This window comes from Mesoplodon bidens (genome assembly GCF_964165515.1).
Source record: "Mesoplodon bidens genome assembly, chromosome: 18".
NCBI lineage: Eukaryota > Metazoa > Chordata > Mammalia > Artiodactyla > Ziphiidae > Mesoplodon > Mesoplodon bidens.
Window position 1 is genome coordinate 20,149,042 of NC_138175.1, and position 21,822 is coordinate 20,170,863.

Consider the following 21,822-nt stretch of genomic DNA (forward strand, 5'->3'; position numbering starts at 1 on the left):
GGGAGGTGGGGGATGGGTGGAGAGTATGAGGCACTGGCAAATATTTGCTGATTCAAAGAGTTGGATGTGCTGATTCAATGAGGGACAGGGTGAGGGTCATGCCTGGACTAGGTGCCAGATCCTCTCTTGGGGTTCCAGCTGGCACCTCGAGTTGGAGAGCCTGAGGATCAAACTTCTGCCAGAAATAACCAGTGCAGCTTCCTGAATCCTCTTTGGAAGCCTCCCTGGTGGGGCTGTTCCCTCTCCCAGAATCTTGACACATAGGTACATTCAGGGCCTCATGAGAAAGAGAGGGACTGAGAAAGAGAGAGAGGCAGTTAACCAACCACAATGAGATGCCACTACATACCCATTAAATTAATCAAATGTAAAAGACTGATAAGACCAAGTGTTGGCGAGGATCTGGAGCAATTGGACCCCACCAATATGGCCAGTGGGCGTGCAAAAATGGAACAGTCAATTTGGAAGACAGTTTGGCACTTTCTTTAAAAGTTAAGCATACACTCTCCATATCACCCTGTGATTCCACTCTTAGCTATTTACTATTTACAAAATGAAAGCATATGTCCACACAAGGACTTGTCTGAAAATGTTCATAGCAACTTTATTGAAAATAGCCAAAAAATAGAAATCACTCAGATGTCCATCAATGGAAGAATGGATAAAATGTGGCATGTCATATATGGAATACTATTCAGCAAGAAAAGAGAACTACTAGTTGAATCTCAAAAACATTATGCTAAGAGACAGAAGCTGGTAAAAAAAAAGATTTCATTTCTATGACATTTTAGAAAAGGCAAACTATAGCAACAGAAAGCAATTTAGTGGTTGTGAGGGACCAGGGTCAGGGCAGTGCAAAGTGGCATAAAGGAACTTTTTTTTTTTTAAGATTTTTTTTTTTTTTTTTTTTTGCGGTACGCGGGCCTCTCACTGTTGTGGCCTCTCCCGTTGCAGAGCACAGGCTCCGGACGCGCAGGCTCAGCGGCCATGGCTCACGGGCCCAGCCGCTCTGCGGCATGTGGGATCTTTCCAGACCGGGGCACGAACTTGTGTCCCCTGCATCGGTCGGTGGACTCCCAACCACTGCGCCACCAGGGAAGCCCCAAAGATTTTTTATTTTTTTGATGTGGATCATTTTAAAGTCTTTATTGAATTTGTTACAATATTGCCTCGATTTCATGTTTTGGCTTTTTTGGCCACGAGGCATGTGGGATCCCAGCTCCCTGACCAGGGATCAAACCCGCACCCCCCACATCAGAAGGCAAAGTCCTAACCACTGGACCACTAGGTAAGTCCCTAAAGGCACTTTTCTGAGCAAAGGATGCATCCTAAAACTCGATGTGATGGTGGTTGTCTTATACATTTATCCCAATTTATCAAACTGTACACCTAAAATGGGTGAATTTGATTGTATGTAAATGGTCCCACAATAAAGCTGTTAAAAAAATAAGATTAACTAAAACTAGTTCTGGGAATCCACTTTTGGGAAGTGTACTGTGCATATGCAGGACTGAAAAACAGAGGCATGCATGCCACAGGTGCTCAATAAATGCTTTCAGGATGCGGGTGGGCGGTGGGGTGGGGAAGCATTAGCACCAGGCAGTGTTCTTTAGAAGGAAAGCTCCTTCCGGCTCCAGAGTTGTTCATCTCAAGCTTAAGGTTATGCTAGTCTGTCATCTGGTGGCCATAGTTGGCAACGCAGGAATCTCCAGCCTTCAAGCCCAACTTCAGGAGGCTCTACGGTGGGGCAGAAAGAAGGGGGACCTTCCTCCTGGGAAACCTGGCGCCCAGAGGGTCAGAGATAGGGAGTCCTGGATCTATGAGAAGAGGGATACAGCTTCTTAATGATAGAGAGAAAGTGCTTTGGTGGCACAAACAGGCAAAGTGAACATAATTGGTACCTTTGCATGTTGAGATAAAATGTAAGATAGGGTATTTTTTTGTGGGGGGGAGATGGTGCAGGGGGAATAAAAGTTTGGGGAAAACAATGAGATAAGTAGGAAAACTAATCATGTGGATACCCACAGTGAGTTGGTGAGCTGGGCAATGCTCAGCAGAGGGGGCGGGGGGAGGGTGGCAGGGTAGCAAGGGGAATTCTAAAAGGCAAAGGAGACCTCCCTGGATGAAGAGGCCCTTGGGAGCCAGCCGACAAGAGTCTCTTCCCCTAGATATGCCTGGATCTTCTGACCCCTCAGTGCTACATCCAGGAAACATCCCACAGATAAACATCCTCATGGATGTGCTACAGTCATGTAAAGTTTGGGCCCTACAGTGTCTGCAGAACCACTGAGAATGAAGACAAACTTCCGGAGGCAGTGACTGAGGAGCCTGCCTGCTTCTCCTGGCCACTGGGCAGCTGGTCCAGGCTCCAGGGACCCATGGACAAGCCCACTCCGAGTTCCTACAGAAAATGGGGTCAGTTACCTCCGTGGGACACTGATAAGTGAATGAGTAGGTTGTTTAAATGTCAATGATAGGCGGCACTTAACCTAGGAGGACAATGAGTGGGGACAGGGACATTTACATTCTAAGTAGTTGGGAGCCTCAGCGGGGCTGAGACCTCGGAGCTCCCAGGCTCCTGGTATCCAGGCTTCCTATTGGCCATTGACAGATGGAAAGCATGGGGGCCTTGCTGAGAGCCAAGTGTGGGCGACATGCCCCAAAGCACCTTCCTTCAGCGGGAGAGGAGAGAGGGTGGGGAGGGAGTGGAGGTGAGGGAGGGAGGATGGGGCCCAGGGCCCAGTGGGGTGCTGAGGAAGGTAAACTTCCACTGGGGTTTGCTCATCCAGCTTCCTGGGAGGGTTTATGGATCGTGACTAACAAGAGAGGACCCATGGCAGGCTTGGGAACTGACATCAGGCAGTAGGTTCTTCAATGTTTGCTGGATGGATGGATGGGTAGACTAATGAATGAATGAATGAATGAATGAATGGCTATGTGAATGAAGGAAAAAACTACTGGCTCCTCACTGGGTGTGTGTGGGCACATCCGGCAGACCCCCACCTACACTCAAGCCCTCCCCACCCCAGACGCAGGGAGCTACAGTTCTGTGTGCTTCTCCTTGGCCTCCATTAGCTCCTGTATCTTCTGGGGTAGGGTCTTCGTCCAGAACTGGAGCCTGTGGGCCTTCAGGGCTCGGCCCGCTGCAGGCTGCGTGTTCAGCTGCATGTACTGCTCCTCCTGGTTGAACACAGGCCAGTGGGGCAGACCCTCGCCGTTGGGGTTCCTGTAGACATGCCCTCCCGTGGGGCAGTGTGAAGGTCACTCTGAGCCCTACCCAGCCCAGACAGAGCACCCTGACTGGGGTCAGGCAAGGCAGCCAAACAAGCTTGGGGAATGGGGGTGGGGTTCCAGAAGGAGGAAAGAAACTACCTCCCACCAGAGCGTCAGCTCCGCAGGGGACAGGGCGGCCTCTGTCCCTTCCTGATAGAGGGAGGCTCTGCGGATAACAGCACTGTCACCCCCCATCCTGGTCACCCCAAGATGGAATGAGTGTCCAGCACCCATAAGGCCCCTTTCTGTCCAGGCAGGTCCTGGAGCTGGGGAGGGGGCTGCCATGCAATTAAGGACACATCCGCTAATGAAGTCACCACAGACAAGGGGAGCCCAGGATGGGCTCAAGCCCTGCCCTCCCCACCGTGGAGGTTAAAGTAGGAGTGTGACATCTCACCCATTTCGAGCAAAGTTGGCCCAATACTTCATCATCTTCCTGCTCAGCAGCTCCTCCTCCTCAGTGAGTTGGACTACAGAGCAAGAGGACAAGGGTCCAGGTCAGGGCAACTCCAGTCCGGCTTGTGGGTCATTCTCCCTCACCCCATCCCAGGCTCCTCCCTGCCATCCCAAGGCCTGGCTCTCTGCCCGCTCCCCAGGCCCTCTCCTTGCCCAAACCCCATATATTCATCCCGGCCTCTGGCTGACCCAACACTGGGCTCATCCCTGACCCAGAAGGCTCCCTTCTTCTGAGAGCAGAAGGCCATTTAAGAAATAAATATGAAAAAGAAAGAAATCAAGGAAGGAAGGCATGAAGGAAGGGAGGGAAAGAGAGAGAGAAAGGAAGGAAGGAGGAAAGAAAGGAGGGAGGGAGGGAGGAAAGAAAAGAAAGAAAGAAAGAAAAAAAGGAAGAAAGAAAGAAAGAAAGGAAGGAAGGAAGGGAGGGAGGAAGGAAGGAAGAAAGAAAGAGGCCTTTCAAACACCCCCTCTGCACCCATGGCAGAAACCCAAGGTCAGGGTGGGGAGAGGTGGAGGGAACACGGGTTCCAGTCTGAAGAATGCTAGACTCCAATTCAAGCTCAATCTTTCTAGCTGTCAGATCTTGGACACCTGATCCCCTCCTCCCTCTGAGCCTCCGTTTCCTCGTCTGTACAGTGAGGGCAATCACCCTCACTCAGGGCCTTAGCCAATGTCCCATCCCACATCCTGGGAATGAGGAGCCTCTGAGGGACCCCCACCTAGGAAGACTCACTGTGGCGGTTCCCGAAAAGACTTCTGAAGACGAAGTGAACCTCATCTCCATGGTCTGCCCCCACATAGCTCGGCCTGACATCCTTGAAGAAGCTGGGCTGATGCTGGAACTCGTAGAAGTAGACAGGGGCGTAGGAACCTGAGGAGGTGGGGAAGACGGGCCGTGACCTGGCGGCCCCTCACCCGGATCTTTCTTGCATCCCCCATGGTGATGACATAGCTAAGTCCAAAGCTGGTTGGAATCTGGACAATGGGGTGGAGGAGCCCCAGGCTGGAGCAAGGGCAGTGGGAAGGGGCTGGGTTCAAATTGTGGCCTTGGAACTTCCTAGGCTATGGTTTTAGGCAAGTCACTGAAGGTCACTGAACCTGTTTCCTCCTCCGTAAAAGGGGGTAAATGTCTGTCTCTTAGACTAGCCATGTGGATCTACCACGATGAAGGATATCAAGTGCCGGGCACCAATAAATAGACATGGGCTAGGTTTTGGACACCAGTAGACCTCATCTGGCACCTGCAGCTCTGAGCCGCCCCCAGCCAGTCCGGCCTTAGTGCAGATGTACTCACACTGCAACTTTGCTAGTTGGAGTGCAGGGATCACGAAGATGCAGTCCCCCAGGATCTCATGGAACTGGATTCGGAGGGTCTGGGGGTCCTCACTGTCCCCTATGTACTCCTCCATCAACAGGTCACCAAACTCAGGTGGCATCATCTGCGCCAGGGGATCAGGAAGAGGCAGGTTAGGCAGGCTGGCGGGGCCGGGACGCAGCAGAGGCAGGACCGGGAGACGGATCCTGGGATGGGATAGGGAATCGGGGAAAGGGGCCAAGCTCTGGGTGAGGGGTGCTGCATGCACAGGATATCTGGGGGCTGGACTTCCCGTGCCTTGGGATAGGAAAGGAGCCCCCTCCCCATGTGGGCAGGTCCCCAGGAACCTCACCGTCATTGTTAATATTTTCTGCAAGCCATCCTTTATGGTCTCTCTGTCCATTTCCTTCTGGGTGTCAGAATTGTTCACGACCTGGGTGGTGGGGGAGTCTCGAATTGGAGATACGATGGGCCTGGAGCTACGAAGCCCCGAGGCCTTCCCACTGGATGGGCTCCCCCGCACCTGGAGGCTTGGGAGTGGGCCTCACCGAGGGGATGATCCAACTGTACTCATCACTGTTTACACCAATGATGCTGGGGACAGGGTGCAAGTCGGCAGAGGCCAGCAGCTCCTGGGGGTGCTTGGGCAGGAAGATCCCATCCACCAGGCCAGGGATGATGCTGAAGGGCTAAGGGACACTCAAGGTCAGGTTGCAGACACTTTCTGATGCCGCAGACATCTTCCACCCCTTCTTGGCTTGTCCCAGAATGCTCACACCCACCCCGGCAGGTCCTATACCTGCCTCAGCATGGCCTGGCCTCGATTTCCCATCCAGGGCTGTGAGGACACCAAGATGAGGAGCTACAGTAACTTGCCCAGGGAGGATGAAGGGCACCCAGGCTTGCCTGCCCCCTACTGGAGCCTTCCCTCCACAGCCATGTCCATCGGTCAAACCTTGTTGATGGCCAGAATCTCCTCTTCATTCTTGCGCCGCAGGCAGTCCACCAGGGCCTCTGAGTCAGCCTGGCCACAGGCAGACAGGTTGGCCACCACCTGTAAAGAGACCAGGCAGCGGCTGGCTCATGCTTCCAGGTAGGGGAGAGAGGTTTGCCCAGTGCCCCAGTTGGAGGCAGGTGTACCCCAAATCTCACAGAGTATTGTGAATGGATTCCTACAGTTTTGAAATTGTTCCAACTTCCCTGATGCTCAGAGGACTCTGCCAGGGGGGCCATCCCACCTGCCTAGATGGTCCTGCCTATGATGGGGGCCCCCAGCGCAGCAGTCTTGTGGGCCACAGAATGTACTCAGCCTCTGCGCTGACAGAGGTCTGTGAATTCTGACCCTTGAACAATCCCCAGATAGGTGGCTGTTTCCAAGGTCCTCTGATGGCAGGGGAGGCCTTGTTATCCCCATTTAACAGACTGAGTAATGGAGGCTGAGAGGTAAGAGATGGGGCAGCAGGTCTGGGCTTCCCACGGTTGAGGTCACTCACTGTGGAGACCACGTCAGATGAGTTGGTGGTGAAGCCGGGCAGCAGGGCCACGCCACTCTCCATGATGGCACAGTGGAAGAGTCCTTTGGACATGGGGGACACAACATGCAAAGACACGCTTATGCTACCCGCAGACGCGCCAAAAATGGTGACGTGGTCAGGGTCGCCTCCGAAGTAGACGATATTCTGCTGGACCCAGCGTAGTGCGGCCACTTGATCCAGGTAGCCCCAGTTGCCAGTTGCGTGTTTGTCTCCAGTGCTGAGAGGTGGCAGGGATGAGGGTCATGGGACTGTCCTGGCTCCATCAGCCTGCGTTGCCGAGCCCAGCCCCAGTCTCACCTGAAGAAGCCCAGCAAACCCAGGCGGTACTGGATAACGACCACCACCACGTCCTCAAAGGCCGCCAGAGCAGAGCCGTCATACATGGAAGCCATGCCCACGACAAATCCACCACCATGGATCCACACCATCACCTAGCGAATCCAAGGCACAGATACCATAGGGCTCCCACCAAGCCCAAACCCCACCAGAGCTGCTACCTAAACTAACCACCACTTTGGCTCTGTCCTCCTAACCACAGGGACACTCCAGCAAGACAAAGTGGTGTCTTCATGACCTGGGCTGAAGGCAACCCAAGTTCTATCAGGAGAACCGGGCCTCCCACACTCTGAGGTCCGTCCCACATACCAAAGCCCGGCTCCACTTCTCCCAGAACCCTCTCTGACATGCAAAGAAAAGGGATGTCTCTCTGATCACCCCACATGCACGCACATTAATTAAAAGTGTACTCTATTCTCATTGGCCCAACAGATAATCCATGGCTGGGATCTCCGGCCACCTCAGAGTGCATCCCTCAGCACCTGAGTGGGTCCTGGGTATGAGTTGGTTGGGTATAGGTCCTGGGTCCCAACCAGGGCCACAGTTTCTGATGTCTGGGAGCAGCCAGGGTTCTGTGACCCTGTGCCCAGGCATCAGCCACCCATGCTGGGTAAGAAAGACTCTCTTGGATCTGATAGTAAGAAGCTTCTTAACAGGGTCCACCCTGCAGTGGGGCCCAGGCTGATCTTGTTCTTTTAAATCTTCTGCAGAAGAAATGCCCTCCCACCCCTTAGCCAGCTGTGGCCTGGCACTCACAGGCAGGTTAGAGCCCTCATGGGAATGGGCAGGTGTGTAGATGTTGAGGTACAGGCAGTCTTCAGACATGGAGGTAGAAGGCAGGGTCACATTCAGTAGTTTCAGAGTCATTTCTTTCGTGCTAGCGAAGTCCTGCAGACACCTGGTGACCGTGGCAGGCAGTCAGTCCTGGGGCCATGCTGTGGCCATAACCAGATCCTGGGCCCAGATATGCTCTCAACTACCCTTAGTCCCACTTCCTCTGATACCTCACTCACATGTGATCCCTCCCTAAAGCCCCTTTGCACCAAGCTACAGGCCACAGACTCTGGGGAAGCTGGGATGGAGCCTAGTCTTCCAGGAGGCCTCAAGCTTATGAGGGCTTTGGATATCAATCCTCCTGAGGCTGAGAAATCTTGACTCTGGAGGGTCTCTATGAGAACGATTGGTTGCATGTGGTGACATTCACCACCCTCTCACTGTACTCAGGCAGACCTGGAACAGGGGAGTAGCCTGTATACATGTGCTGCCAAAAGGAATGGATTAATTTCTCATGAGAAGGGCAGTGGGACATCCCTCATCCCAAGTCAGACTCTCAGGGAACCTCATCACTCCCACAGTTTCCAGTTTCAAGAACATATACACGCCCCTTGGTCAATGGCATCTGGCCCTGTCTGTTGGCACAGTGACTGTGCAGAGCGGGGTCTTCTGCTCCTCAGGGATCTACAGTGTCTGCTGCTAGAGTCAGGAGCTCCTACAAGGTTCAAACCTCTCCCAGAGATACCTCCTCTGGTGGCAGAGATCACTTGTCACAACTAGAACCTAGGGAGTTGTGTGTCTCTGCTCGTCCCTTCAGCTTGTGAAGCTAATGCTCTTTGAGTGCTAAGCCCTCAGTCTGGGAAAGTTACTTCACCCTTTCAAGCCCCTGCATGCTCATCAGAAAAATGCATGTGAAAATCCACCAAACTCAGAGGGAAAACTGGTTGTTTTGAAATGACATGAAATGACAACTGCAGCCTGGCCCAGAGCTCAGAGTACCCTCTATCCCAGGGCTTAGAGTTCCCTGGACCCCCTGCTTACTTGGCTGGGTGGGAGGTCCCATCCTTTATACCACTCCAAGATTCCGGGGGCTCCGGAGGCGCAAACCGCAACAGCCCTAGAGGTGGCTTGGCGAAGGGAATTCCGAAGAAGGTGTGGATCCCCACATCAGTGTTCTTCACATGCACGAGGCTCCCCCGCACCTGGCCCGTGTGCGTGGTCCGCACGGGGCTGTCAGAGTCCTGGCCTGCGGGCAGAGAGATGGACGTCAGGGTTGGGTCTCCCCATTTAGCTGCCCTCCCAGACTGTTGATGTTGCCACCTCCTTCCTGTCCTCAGCTCAGCTCGAGGGACACTGATCTACAAACACTTGCTTTACAGATTTCCTGCCTGTAACTCTGCGCCCCCCACCCCCAACTGCCTCCACGGCCCCAGCCTTTTCCACCATGCTCACTGAGGCTCCTTGGGGCTCGGCACCATGGTTTAGCCCCATAGTTTAGCCTCAAATAAATAGTAACAAATGAGCTTGATGGGGTGAGAGTGTCCTTTCTACTCACTGTGTGCCAGGTCCTAGGAGACAGTAGGAGAACTGTGGGAATCGGACAGACAAGATTCCTGTCCTTAAGGATCTCACACTCTAGGTGGCAAGAATGACATAGAGAAATTATCCTCCAAACAAAGAGTGAGAGTATGAGGAGAACTACAACGAGAAGGGCAGCTGTGTCTAGAACACAAAAAGCACAGCCCGCCCTGCTGTGGGGATCAGGGAGGCAGGAAGAGAATGAAAGTCCCCTAACAGAGAAAGAGCTGATATTCTTTTTTTCGTTTTTTTAATTAATTAATTTATTTTTTGCTGCGTTGGGTCTTCGTTGCTGCGCGTGGGCTTTCTCTAGTTGTGGAGAGCGGAGGCTACTCTTCATTTTGGTGCACGGGCTTCTCATTGCGGTGGCTTCTCTTGTTGCAGAGCACGGGCTCTGGGTGCATGGGCTTCAGTAGTTGTGGCTCACGGGCTCTAGAGCGCAGGCTCAGTAGTTGTGGCACACGGGCTTACTTGCTCTATGGCATGTGGGATCTTCCCGGACCAGGGCTCGGACCCGTGTCCCCTGCATTGGCAGGCGGATTCTTAACCACTGCACCACCAGGGAAGCCCAGAGCTGATATTCTTAATAGATAAAGAATTTCTATAAATGAATAAGAAATATGCCAGCTATGCATATTTGGTGAAAGAATATCAAACGGTGAAAGAATATGTTCAGACAGAATAAGGAATACCAGTAAACGGCTCTTACACAAATGAGGAGATGTTCATCTCACTCATGCTAAGAGAAATGCACATTGAAATCTGACTGTGATGTCAACAACTTATTTTGTCACAAAAAGCAAGACAATCAGACATTGTATGTTTTCTGTTGGAAGTCCACTGCACCACATATGAAGTAGTCTTGTCCCCAAACAAAACAAAGCAAAACCTAAAATCTGAATCTGATCAAGCCTCTGGAATATAAATACAAGTTTACGGGCATACAGGGGACAGAGAAACAGTTAAGACACCCTAGGGATGTAATCAGCAAGACCCAAACTCTGTTATATGTGGAATCTAAAAAAAATGATACAGATGAACTTATTTACAAAACAGTGACTCAGAGACATAGAAAACAAACTTATGGTTACCAAAGGGACAAAGTGGGGAGGGATAAATTAGGATTTGGGGATTAACACAAACACAGTACTATATATAAAATAACCAACAAAGACCTATTGTATAGCACAGGGAGCTATACTCAATATCTTGTAATAATCTATAAGGGAAAACATTCTGAATATATAATATATATAACTGAACCACTTTACTGTATGCCTGAAACTAACACAACATTATAAATCAACTATACTTCAGGAAAAACAAAAACAAAAAAAACCCTCAAACTCTGGGATACTCTCCAGAACAAACTGGTTTCTTCAACAAAATTACAAGAAAAATAAAAGAGGCAGAGGAGGAATCTGAAGATTGAAAGAGACTCATGAAATACTTCAAAAAGATAGATAATAATAAATGTTGGAAAGGATGTGGAAAAACTGGAACCTTTGTATATTGCCGGTGGGAAGGGAGAATGGTGCAGGCGCTTTGGAAAACACCCTGGTAGTTTTTCAAAAGGTTAAACATAGGACTTCCCTGGTGGCGCAGTGGTTAAGAATCCGCCTGCCAACGCAGGGGACACGGGTTCAAGCCCTGGTCCAGGAAGATCCCACATGCCGCGGGGCAACTAAGCCCGTGTGCCACAACTACTGAGCCTGTATGCCACAACTACTGAAGCCCGTGTGCCTAGAGCCTGTGCTCCGCAACAAGAGAACCCACTGCACCGCAACGAAGAGTAGCCTCTGTTCGCCACAACTAGAGAAAGCTCGCACACAGCAACAAAGACCCAACACAGCCAAAAATTAATTAATTAATTAATTAATTACTTTTTAAAAAGTTTAAACATAGAGTTACCACAGGACCCAGCAATCCCACTCCTAGGTATAAACCCAAGAGAACTGAAAACATATGTCCACAAAAAAACCTGTGTATGAGTGTTCATAGCAGGATTATTTATAATAGCCAAAAAGTGGTAACAATCCAAACGTCCATCAACTGATAAATGGATTGATAAAATGTACCATATCTATACAATGGAATATTATTCAGCAATAAAAAGAAGTACCGAACATGCTACAATACGGATGAAGCTTGAAAATACGCTAAGTGAAAAAAGCCAGTCCCAAAGGACCACATATTGGATTATTTCATTTATACTTCCAGAATTGGTGTATTCATAGAGACAGAAATGTTGGGGAAAGGGAAATTGATGTGGTAAACTCTGAATATACTAAAAACCACTTTAAATGGGTAAAAGTTATGCCATGTGAATTATATCTCAAATCTGTTATTTAAAAAAGCACATCTACTAATGTTTAAAGTAAGAACCTTGTTTAAATCATGGTTTTAAAAAAGTCATAAATATCAATGAGATAATATGAAATAAGAACATTTGGGGCTTCCCTGGTGGCGCAGTGGTTGAGAGTCTGCCTGCCGATGCAGGGGACACGGGTTTGTGCCCCGGTCCGGGAAGATCCCACATGCCGCGGAGCGGCAAGGCCCCTGAGCCATGGCCCCTGAGCCATGGCCGCTGAGCCTGTGCGTCCGGAGCCTGTGCTCCGCAACGGGAGAGGCCACAACAGTGAGAGGCCCGCGTACCGCAAAAAAAAAAAAAAAAAAAAAAGAATATTTGACTAGATGTTTGATTACATTAAGAAATTATGACAGACATATATTTCTTCTTTTAGTAGGACATGATAAAAAAAATTACAGGTGATACGATGTCTGGAATTTGCTTCAAATAATGGTGCAAAGGAGAGGTGCTAATCCAGACAAAACTAAGTTGCCCAGGTCTTGATAACTGTTAAAGGTAGATCATGGTACAGCAGTCCTGACCCTCTCTGTGCCTCAGGGCGCAGGAAGGTATCCAGTCAGGCTCCCAATTTCCCTGGTGTTATCTCCACTGGCTCCCACCTCCCTGGTGCCTTTCCTCCTGCAGGCTCAGGCTCTGCTTCTGCAGAATTTGGCAGATTTGAGCCTGGTTTCATAATAAAAAGTAAAAAAAAAGAAAGAAAACAAAAAAACATCCTTATGGAACTATACTACCCTACACCCATTAGGTTAACTTGGATGAATGCGCCTGACGACACCTGGTGTGGGTGAGGTCGGAGTTAGCAGCTATTCACATGCTCCACAGAGGGCAATTGAACAATGCCTTTCCAAGTCAGAAGACTCATGCTTCTCCCGAGGAACACGCTGTCTACGTAAGTCCTTTGTGGGATGTAACGTCTGCCCATGTAATTCACTGCCTCCACCGACCTTTAATGCTTGATGTTTGTTATAGCAAAAGACAAAACCTGCTAAAATGTTCCTGATCAGAGGCTAGTTACATCAAGGATGCTTCCTCCTTGAAGAGAAGCCCTTTCATTAAACAATATGACTAAGTTCTACCATGTGGGCGTGTGGAGAGGTCACTCCCTGTGTCAGGAAGTGGAAAAGCCAGGGACCAAAAAGGGAGGCAATGTGTGACCATTTGGGTGAAAACCAAGGATGCATGCACACATCCATTCTTGGGTAAACTCCTGGTTAGTGTGTGGAAGGCCCTGGGGACCTAGATGGTCCCTGCCTATAAGCCAGGACGGAGTGGGACAGGAGAGGGTCAGACCCATCATCTGTGTTTGCCAGTTCTTCTTTTCTGAAAGTGGGTCCCATCCAACATAGCAACATTTTTAGAAAGAGGCATCAGTGAGGCCTCGCAGATCGTGGCGCTGGAAGGTTCTGGTGACCTCTTAGAGCCTGGTGAGCAAGGGGCAAGGGCAGAAGCACGATGGGTTGGGCCTCGGGGTAGTGATGAGTGTGGACGCTACCCAGGCAGATTCGACTGGGAAGGGAGATGATAGTCAGGTCCCACAGGCAGAGCCCGTTTGGATTAGAGGATCACGCCCTTCAAGAGGAGCACAGGGGACTTCCCTCGTGGCCCAGTGGTTAAGACTCCACACTCCCAATGCAGGGGGTGTGGGTTCGATCCCTGGTCAGGGAACTAGATCCCACATGCTGCAACTAAAAGATCCCATGTGCTGCAACTAAAGATCCCGTATGCTGCAAGGAAGATCCTGCACAAGGCAATGAAGATCCAGCGTGCTGCAACTAAGACCTGGCACAGCCAAATAAATAAATCTTTTTTTAAAAAAAGAGGGGGCACAGGAGCTGGAGCTGTGCCCAGGTACCATGCCCACATAGCGTAAGCTATGAAGGCTACCAATAAGGGCTGGCAGAAAGAGAGATCACCTTTGCCCTGGAGGTCAAGACCTGCCCTCACTCGGGGTGGGTGCACGGGGTGAAGAGAAGCACATGGAAGTCTGTCTGATAGTAGGATGTGGTGGCCGGGGGATGGGGGCTTCTGTAGGCTGAGCCAGTAACCTTGCCCAGGGCTCCTGTGGAGAGCTGCTCAGTGGTGTCAGGACACCCCTCTGGCCAAGGGCGAAACACTCAGAGCCAAATGGTGGCGGGAAGGTATAATTATTGTTGTTATTACCCCCGTCAGCACCAGCTCCACCACAATCACTCGCAGGGAAATGTCCCAAATAACTCCCCAGCCCGCCCCGCGCTGCTCAGAGCCCCTAGGGCCTGCTTGTGCCTTGGGGTAGTGCGACTTGGGGCGGCCCAAATTCTCTCTGCGCCTCAGGGGGCGCAGAGATGGCGTCGTATCCCTCACACGGTTCTGGTGCTGGAACTCTCCGCCGGCTCCCACCTCCCGGACGCCTTTCCTCCCGCAGCCTCAGGTCCTGCCTCTGCAGAATTTGGCAAATCCTACCCTGGTCCCTGCCGCCCCGCGTCGGAGCCTCACCCTGGCCCGGGACAAGGAGAAGCAGGACCCCGAAGGCCACGGCTCTCAGCCGCTCGTGAAGTCGGTCCAGCTGCATCGTGGGCTCACAGGTCTTTTTTGCACTACCGGCGGACATGCTGCTTTTCACCAAGAGGCTGCGCAGGGACGCATCCAGCCATCGACGATTGAGTGCCTCGCCCAGGCCTGGACTTTGCACTGGGAAGGGAGTAGGCGGGGAAAGATGGCTTTGGCAGGAAAGCGGGACAGAACGGGCAAAGGCCAGTGGCAGGTAGGGGCTAGCACAGCCGCTTCCCCTCTGTCCTCTTGGGCCTCCTCCGCAGGGACCTTGAGGCTTCTGCAGCCCCTCCGCAATACCAAGAACCCTCTCCACAAACCTGCGTTCAGTGTCCTTATAGTCACAGGCCCGACAAGTGTGTTCCGAGGGGGAGAGAGAGGAAGCAATAAGCTGTGATTGGAGAAACCAGGAGAGCTTCCTTGAGGAGGTGCAGGATCAGGATTCCCATAGACAGATAAATGAAAACGACCTTCGTTCAGAGTGAAAGGAACCGCCCGAGTAAACGCAGGGAAGTCTGACGGCCCTTCATTCCGAAAACTCCTCCTTGCTTTCGGGGATCGATTTCCTGGGCCCGCCTTCATCCCCCTATTGTTCCTGGTCTGAGGGTCTCCGTGGGCCCTCCTCCCTACTCGGCAAAGGCCTGCCTTTTGAAATGCACACCTGATTGTGGCACTCATCTTAAGGACACCCTCAACCCCACCCCGTGTCTTTCCCTGTCCCCACCTCTCGTCAAAATCGAGGTCACGGTCCTTTATCCATTGGACAAACATTTGAAGAACGTCTTTAGGGCCGCACGCAGGTAAAGGGGAGAGCACTCCCAGGCCCTGGGTGCAGCGGGGGCTGCACGTGCGTCACTGGGAAGTTCCGAAGCGCAGTGAACCGTGCCAGGACAGAGGCAACTCTGGGCGCCCGCCCAGCCTAAGGGGCAGGCCTCTCGGAGGAAGTGATGCCTGACGGTACGCCTGGCTCAATCTCAAGACGGGTCTTCAGTGCCCCAGCCTTGGCCTGCGCCGTCAGGCACCCTCCCGGTTCGCACACCGTGGTCCCTTCTCTGTGTCTTTGTTGGAGCGCTCGGCATTTTCTCGGATCCGCGTAGAGAGCGCGCGGAGATAGCCCCTCCACCCAAACCGCAGGCGGCATACCGGCAGGGCCGCGTGTCCCTCGCGTTACCCCGTCGCCACGCCACGCCACGCCACGCCCCCTTCCCGTTCCCCGGAAATGCACCGTAGGAGCGGAAGCGCCCGCCAACAGTTGCCGGCAGCAGTTCCGCGATGGTGGGTGGCGGCGGGATGGGGGGCGGCCTCCTCGAGAACGCTAACCCCCTCATCTACGAGCGCTCTGGGGAGCGGCCAGTGACCGCGGGCGAGGAGGACGAGCAGGTTCCAGACAGCATCGACGCGCGCGAGATCTTCGATATCCGCCGCTGCCGGGCGCGGGCGGGTTCGCGGGGGCCTGGGAGGTGGTGGGATGAAGTGATGTCCAGTAGTCGGTGGAGCTGTAGTAGGGCCGGGCAATCCCGGGGGGGGGGCGGGTTCTGAGTGGGCAGAGGCGCAGAGTTCCCTTTCCTTCACTTGGCACATCTGATTCGCTCCATCAATGACCCGGAGCATCCACTGACGCTAGAAGAATTGAACGTAGTAGAGCAAGTCCGGGTTCAGGTGAGTCACTCCCAGCGTCCAGGGGAGCGACTTGTTCCGGAGAGTCAGAAGGGCTCCGCTGTGCACCAGGGTGCTAGCGTTCTCTCAGCTCATGGACTCCTCAGGGGATCTTTGAAACGGGTGTGTGTGTGTGTCCCCATTTTATGGATGAGGAAACAGGTGTGTGTGTGTGTGTGTGTGTGTGTGTGTCCCCATTTTATGGATGAGGAAACTGAGACCCATACTGGTTAGATGACTTCCCTGAAGCAACAAACTAAGAAGAGGGTCTATGGGCTGGACGGGCCATGACTCCTAACATCCCACCTCTCCAACCAGGTGAGCGATCCCGAGAGCACAGTGGCCGTGGCCTTCACACCCACCATTCCGCACTGCAGTATGGCCACACTTATTGGCCTGTCCATCAAAGTCAAGCTTCTGCGATCCCTTCCCCAGCGTTTCAAGGTAAGGTGGAACTGAGCCCTGGGAGTGGGGCAGGCATGAGTGTCTGCTACTGAGGAGGACATGGAGAGCATGAACTTGAACATCAGAGTGAGATCTGGAAGGATCCCAGCTAGCAGAGGTAAAACTGGGAGGAGGCTTTCCAATTGGATGGGACAAGAATAAAGACTCAAGCTGGAAAGTGCAGAAAAGTAGTGAGGAGTGTGGCAGGTAGGGCAGTAGGGAGCTGTAGATAAGTTTGGAGCAGGGATGGGGTGCAGGTGGGCCTTTAAGTCAGTAGCAATTGGCCAGTCCTTTGGGTAGAGATGGAATGGCTTTGAGTGGGTTTGGGGTGTAATGGAAGGGCCGGAGTCCAGAGGCATGATTAGGAAGAAGGATCAGCTGGAGGTGGTGAGTGGGGAGAGGGGAAAAGGGGGTAGACAGGTGTGTGAGTGCTCAGGCCCCACCTATCTCCCTCCCAGCTGGACGTGCACATTACACCAGGGACCCATGCCTCGGAGCACGCAGGTAAGTATGGGCTGGTGTTGAGGCATTAGCCTGGAGGCTCCCTGCTTGCCATGGTGGTCTGTAGGGCAAGATTAGAGGGAGGGTTGGGGGCTTGGCACTAGGTGGGTGACTCCCCAGTGGAGGTGGCAGCCTAGAGCTAAGCTGGCCTGACTTGAGTGTCCTGTGTTTACCATGTTCTCCCACTCCCGCCCTCTCCCTCTCCTAAGTACACGGGACCAGGGTTGTCAGGCTTTATAGTATAGAAAGCAGACATGAGTGGCCAGGTGGGAAGGGGTCACAAGAAGGTGGGGTAGGTGTGGGCTCAGGTGGTTGGGGTAGCCTGACTAAGGTTTGGGATCCTGGGAAGGCGGGGGCATGAGGGCTTTGTTGGTGGGGGTATAAATATATTTCACCACTCTCTCCTTTCCACCCAGTGAACAAGCAGCTTGCGGATAAAGAGCGGGTGGCAGCCGCCCTAGAGAACACCCACCTGCTGGAGGTTGTGAACCAGTGCCTATCAGCCCGCTCCTGAGCCTGAATTTTTGCTCCCAGCCCCACGCAGGGCTCATGGCCTTGTTTTCTTGAACCACTGACAATAAGAAACTAACATTTTGCATTTTGTAATAAACCTTAATTTATATTCATTTCCCAGCATGCCTGAGAGTCTTTCATCTCAGTGGGGGTCACTCCGGGTTTGGGATAGGGGTGGTAGTGAGTGCCTATACAGGCTGGGTCGATGAGGTTTGGTTCATTTTTTAAATTTCTCCCAATGGTTTGATTAGGAAAAGTTGCAAGTATGCCAAAAAATTGAAAGAATAATGTAGTGAACACTTTTGTATACCCACCACCTAGATTTAACAGTTGTTAACATGTTGCAGCTTTGGTTTTATTTATATGTGTGTAGAATATAAATATACTTGAAAGTAAGCTGCAGACACATGACCCTTCACTTCTCAGTACTTCATCCTGTGTGTCCTAAGAATAAGCCTGTAACCACAGTACTGTTTTTTGGCCCCTGAATGAACAGTTCTCTGACACTAATATCTAATATCCAGGCATGTATGAATTTCTCCCAAAATGTCATTCATAGTTGTTTTTTAAGTCAGGCTCCAGTCAAGTTTCGTGTATTGCATTTGGTTGTCATCTCTCTTTAGCCTCTTCTAGAACTGTCTCCCTGCCTCCCTACCTTTTAATCTTTCTTGACACTGACTATTTTGAAAAGCCCAGGTGAGTTGTCCTGGAGAAGCCCCACAGTCTGATTTGTTGTTTTGTCTACTGTGTTTCCTATAAACTAGAAGTTGGTTGAGTTCAGGTTTGAGTTGACTAGTGAGAACCTTGCCCAGGAGTGTTGTATATATCCTTAGCATCCACCAGTAGCTGTGTGATGCCAGCTTGTCCCCACTGTTGGTGATGCTCAGTTTGGTCCCCTGGTCAGGGCAGTGCCAGCAGATTTCTCTGCTGAAAGCCATCTGAAGCACTGTCTCCACCAGCAGCCTGGGAAATGTATGTCACCCCAGGTGCTCAGGTCTGGGGCCTCTGCCTCGCCCAGCACAGTTGGTCACCAGGATAGACCGTGGGGCTTAGACCTCGGATCAGCCAGTCAGGAGTCATAATGTCACAATCCCCTGCCTGCATTTCCTTCTCTGAGGAAAAATGCGGATATTAAGAAGACTTGCCCACCTGGTGGGCAGAGGCCTCAGCAGGGACCCTGGCCGCTTGGCAAATCTGGGGACCTTCTGACAACATTGGACCTGTCCTGAGAGTGGGCATTGGCCAAAGGTTTTATATATACTATCTAGTCAGTCAGTCCTCAAGCCAGCCCTGTGTGGCAGTTGTTATTCTTTATCATCTCTGTTTTGCAGATGAAAGAAGATTCTAGAATAAGTAACTGACTCCCCAAGACCTCCAGTTAGGGAGCAGAGGAACCTCAGCTGTTCAGCAGGTACTGCTCAGCTGGCAGGGGGTGCTGTTGCCTAGCTGGAGGGGCCTACGCCCACCTCCAACCCCCACTTCCAGGCGGGAGTAACTCCACCTAGTGACCAAGATCTGGCTGCTCAGAGGGGTGAAGCCATCGACCCATGTCACCCAGTTTCTTCATGTGTGATGTGGGGAGACACAATAGCTTAGGACTGCTCTGGAGATTTAAAATGGATCTGGGACCATTTCAGGTGATCTTCCAGGCAGAGTACCTCCCACTTCCACAGATGAAGAAGCTCAGTGCTCCAGAGAGGCAGGAGACCACCCAGGGCCCCGCAGGCCCCAGGGAGCCTCCCCAGCCACCAATACCCAGCTGTAGGCTTTACGACGTGTGTACTTCTGCACTGACAGCCCGATGTGTCTAGATGTCTGTGGTGTCTGTGTTCACCTGGGGGTGGCAGGTCACGGGGAAGGCAGGTGTCACTGAGTCATTCAGCTGGCTCTCCTGGCAGCCAGGCCACGGTGGACGAGGATCATCAAGCTGCTCATATCCAGCTGGCATATCAGATTGCCCCCTTGTCAGTCTTGACTCATCTGTGCGTGGCCCACAGCTGCCTGCAGGGACACCATTCGTGAATCCTGGGCTAGTGCCCGGGGAACTTTCTGGAATCCCAGCTGCTGTCTGAGAACATGGGGGTGGGAGGGGTGGGGTGAAGTTTTAGGTCCCTGAAGCCCTCCACCAGGGGTGTCTGGCTGTGCTGCTTCTGGCCTGTGACTTCTCAGGCCTCGGTTACCATGTCTACAAAATGGGAACAACAAATCATAACTGAGTGAGACTGACCCAGAGATTAGATGACATGTACGAACAGGCCCAGCTATGTCCATTTTTGCTCATCATCATTCCCAAAGCACAAGGGCCTGGCACACAGTAGTAGGTACTTAGTACAGGTCAGTGGAATGAATGAATTGAGACTTAGAACAGAAGAACTGGGGCGTGGGAGCGTGGTGTAAGGAGGGCTGGGAATACTGAAATCCAGCCAAGTTGCCTTTGCAGCATTTTGCTACCCGAGGGAAGGGGAAGGGCATGGGGTCCCACAGAGAAGAGGTGGGTATGGGGAAGAGGGGAGAGGTATCTGCATCTGCCCCTCTCCTGGGCAGACCACCATTCTGGAGAGAATGGAGCAGAAGCAGGAAAGAAGAAGCAGGAGAGGGCCCAGGGATTCACTCAACCTGTCCTGTCCAACTAAGGGTGATAATAAAAGTGTTCAGGACTTCCCTGGTGGCGCAGTGGTTCAGAGTCCGCCTGCCGATGCAGGGGACACGGGTTTGTGCCCTGGTCCGGGAAGGTCCCACATGCCGCGCAGCGGCTGGGCCCGTGAGCCATGGCCGCTGAGCCTGCGCGTCTGGAGCCTGTGCTCCACAATGGGAGAAGCCACAACAGTGAGAGGCCCGTGTACCGCAAAAAAATAACTAAATAAAATTTAAAAATAAGATAAAAAGTGTTCATATCGAGATATTACTATAGGCCAGACATGTGCCAACCACCTTACCTCTGCATTTTGTGTTATTTATATCTTATAACAACCCCCATGAAGACATTATTCCTGTTCTACACAAGCGGGAACTGAGGCTCAGCCAAGCTAAATGGGCAGAGGTGAAACAGCTAGTAAGGTGCAGAGCTGGGATTTGAAGGCTGGGCTATCCTAGGGGTATTCAAGCCTCAGTTTGCTCCTTCTGGGCAGCCAAGCTCAGCCCAGAGAACTGAGAGGACCAGGAGGTGGGAACGGGGGTGTTTCAAGGTCATGTCCTAGTATGGTTCCCTGGGCCCCTGGCCATACCAATGCTTGTGGTGGGTCTGGCCTGTTGAAGAATGCTTGGAGCCTGAGTGGCCCAATGTGGATGCAGTTCCCTTGGCAATGAGGAAACATTGCTGAGGTCAAGAGCTTAGATTATCAGAGGGGAAACCCAGCCCTAATTCCTTGCATGGTTCCCTGCTTGGAAGCACCACAGCTACCCCCCACACCCACCCTCTGTTGGACATCCAGGGGCTCTTGTCAGCAGCAAGGTCATGTGTAAGGTGGTTAGGAGGGGCCATAAGCAGCCCAGCAGCGTTCCTGATGGGAAGTAGTTTGCTGGCTCTTAAGACTTTCGTTCCTTTTGTTTTGTTGTTTTTTAATTTTTTGGCCGTGCCCCACGGCATGTGGGATCTTAGTTCCCCAACTGGGGATCGAACCCGTGCCCCATGCACAGGAAGCGCAAGGTCTTAACCACTGGACCGCCAGGGAAGTCCCAAGACTTTCGTTCTTTGACAGAAGGCTCAACCCATGACTCCCTCTTCCCTCTGGATCTCGTCCAGGAAGCTAGAGTCAACATGGGATTGCCCAGGCTTCCAAGACCCCCCAGGCCATGTGAAGAACACAAATAGATAGATCACCCCTCAGTCCAGGCCTTGCCTAAATTTGAGGACCTCAAGCACCAGATGGGCCTTCATGAACCCTCTTAACACTTACCTAGCCAGGCCCTCCTCATTCCAAGGCCCTCTCAGATGTTGCCAAGGAAACTGATGCAGCAGAGAGACCTGACCCAGGTCTCCATGACAACCTACAACAGCCCACTAGGATCCATCCCTCCGTGATGTCACCTGAGCCCTGAATGGGTGCCCCCCACCCCCACCACACTCATCACAATCATACGTCACTCTAATAGCGAGTCCCTCTCACAAAGTACCTCACAGCATGCCTGTTCCCAGTCTCCACACACCCCAAACATGAGCAAGGCAGTTTACAGCTGGCCACCATGAGGCTGGGAGGGAGGCAAGACCCAGGAGCCTGGAGGCAGATTCAGGACTAGAACCCAAGCCTCCCCATTACATCGCCTCCCCTCTGTGCCCCAGCACCCTCCCTGGGTTGAGGAGGGGCTGATCTCTGGGTAGTGGTAGCACCAAGTGGTGGCTAAACCCCCACCCCGCTGACCCCATCCCTACTCTACAACTATGCCCCTTCTGCATGGGAGTCTGAACCTCCAGGCCCTGTGTGTGTCCTGAACTGCAGGCGCAGACTGAGACTAAAGGGAAGGAAGGAGACATTGCAGACTCTTAGAGTGCCTGCAGCTGGACCTGACCCTGGTCTAGTCCCACCCCTATCCACTCCTGCTGGCAT

General features: G+C 52.2%; 2 protein-coding genes across 4 annotated transcripts; one reads left to right on the forward strand and one right to left on the reverse strand.

The window, feature by feature from the left end:
* Positions 1-579: 579 nt before the first annotated feature.
* CES2 (carboxylesterase 2) lies at positions 580-15,340 on the reverse strand. 3 transcript variants are annotated; one of them, XM_081217269.1, is made up of 13 exons: positions 14,889-15,334; positions 14,111-14,305; positions 8,731-8,935; positions 7,672-7,813; positions 6,877-7,010; positions 6,538-6,796; positions 6,000-6,098; positions 5,593-5,733; positions 5,397-5,477; positions 5,024-5,168; positions 4,463-4,600; positions 3,671-3,743; positions 580-3,226 (listed from the first exon to the last, which is right to left on the reverse strand). In XM_081217269.1, exons 2-13 carry the CDS (start codon positions 14,223-14,225, stop codon positions 3,040-3,042), a joined length of 1,719 nt encoding a protein of 572 aa, XP_081073395.1. In that variant the 5' UTR covers positions 14,226-14,305; positions 14,889-15,334; the 3' UTR covers positions 580-3,039. The 3 variants fall into 3 exon arrangements, 2 of the variants coding, with proteins under 2 accessions (XP_081073395.1, XP_081073394.1); XM_081217268.1 differs by having other exon boundaries at positions 14,485-15,334; XR_014013816.1 differs by lacking the exons at positions 580-3,226; positions 3,671-3,743; positions 4,463-4,600 and having other exon boundaries at positions 5,053-5,168; positions 5,568-5,733; positions 14,485-15,340.
* Positions 15,341-15,374: 34 nt separating this feature from the next.
* CIAO2B (cytosolic iron-sulfur assembly component 2B) lies at positions 15,375-17,391 on the forward strand. Its single transcript, XM_081217270.1, has 5 exons — positions 15,375-15,578; positions 15,744-15,823; positions 16,139-16,264; positions 16,723-16,768; positions 17,182-17,391. Exons 1-5 carry the CDS (start codon positions 15,437-15,439, stop codon positions 17,277-17,279), a joined length of 492 nt encoding a protein of 163 aa, XP_081073396.1. The 5' UTR covers positions 15,375-15,436; the 3' UTR covers positions 17,280-17,391.
* The last annotated feature ends 4,431 nt before the right edge of the window (positions 17,392-21,822 follow it).

Bases quoted from the DNA above. Each gene is read 5' to 3' on its own strand.
- CES2 (XM_081217268.1), bottom strand. From the start codon at position 14,935: ATGTTTGTCCAATGGATAAAGGACCGTGACCTCGATTTTGACGAGAGG. The intron at 7,814-8,730 runs GTAAGCAGGGGG...CACGGTCACCAG, and splicing joins GGGACCTCCCACCCAGCCAA to GTGTCTGCAGGACTTCGCTA. The intron at 5,478-5,592 runs GTGAGGCCCACT...CCCACCACCCAG, and splicing joins ACAGTTGGATCATCCCCTCG to GTCGTGAACAATTCTGACAC.
- CIAO2B (XM_081217270.1), top strand. From the start codon at position 15,437: ATGGTGGGTGGCGGCGGGATGGGGGGCGGCCTCCTCGAGAACGCTAAC. The intron at 15,824-16,138 runs GTGAGTCACTCC...CTCTCCAACCAG, and splicing joins TAGAGCAAGTCCGGGTTCAG to GTGAGCGATCCCGAGAGCAC. The intron at 16,265-16,722 runs GTAAGGTGGAAC...TCTCCCTCCCAG, and splicing joins CCCTTCCCCAGCGTTTCAAG to CTGGACGTGCACATTACACC.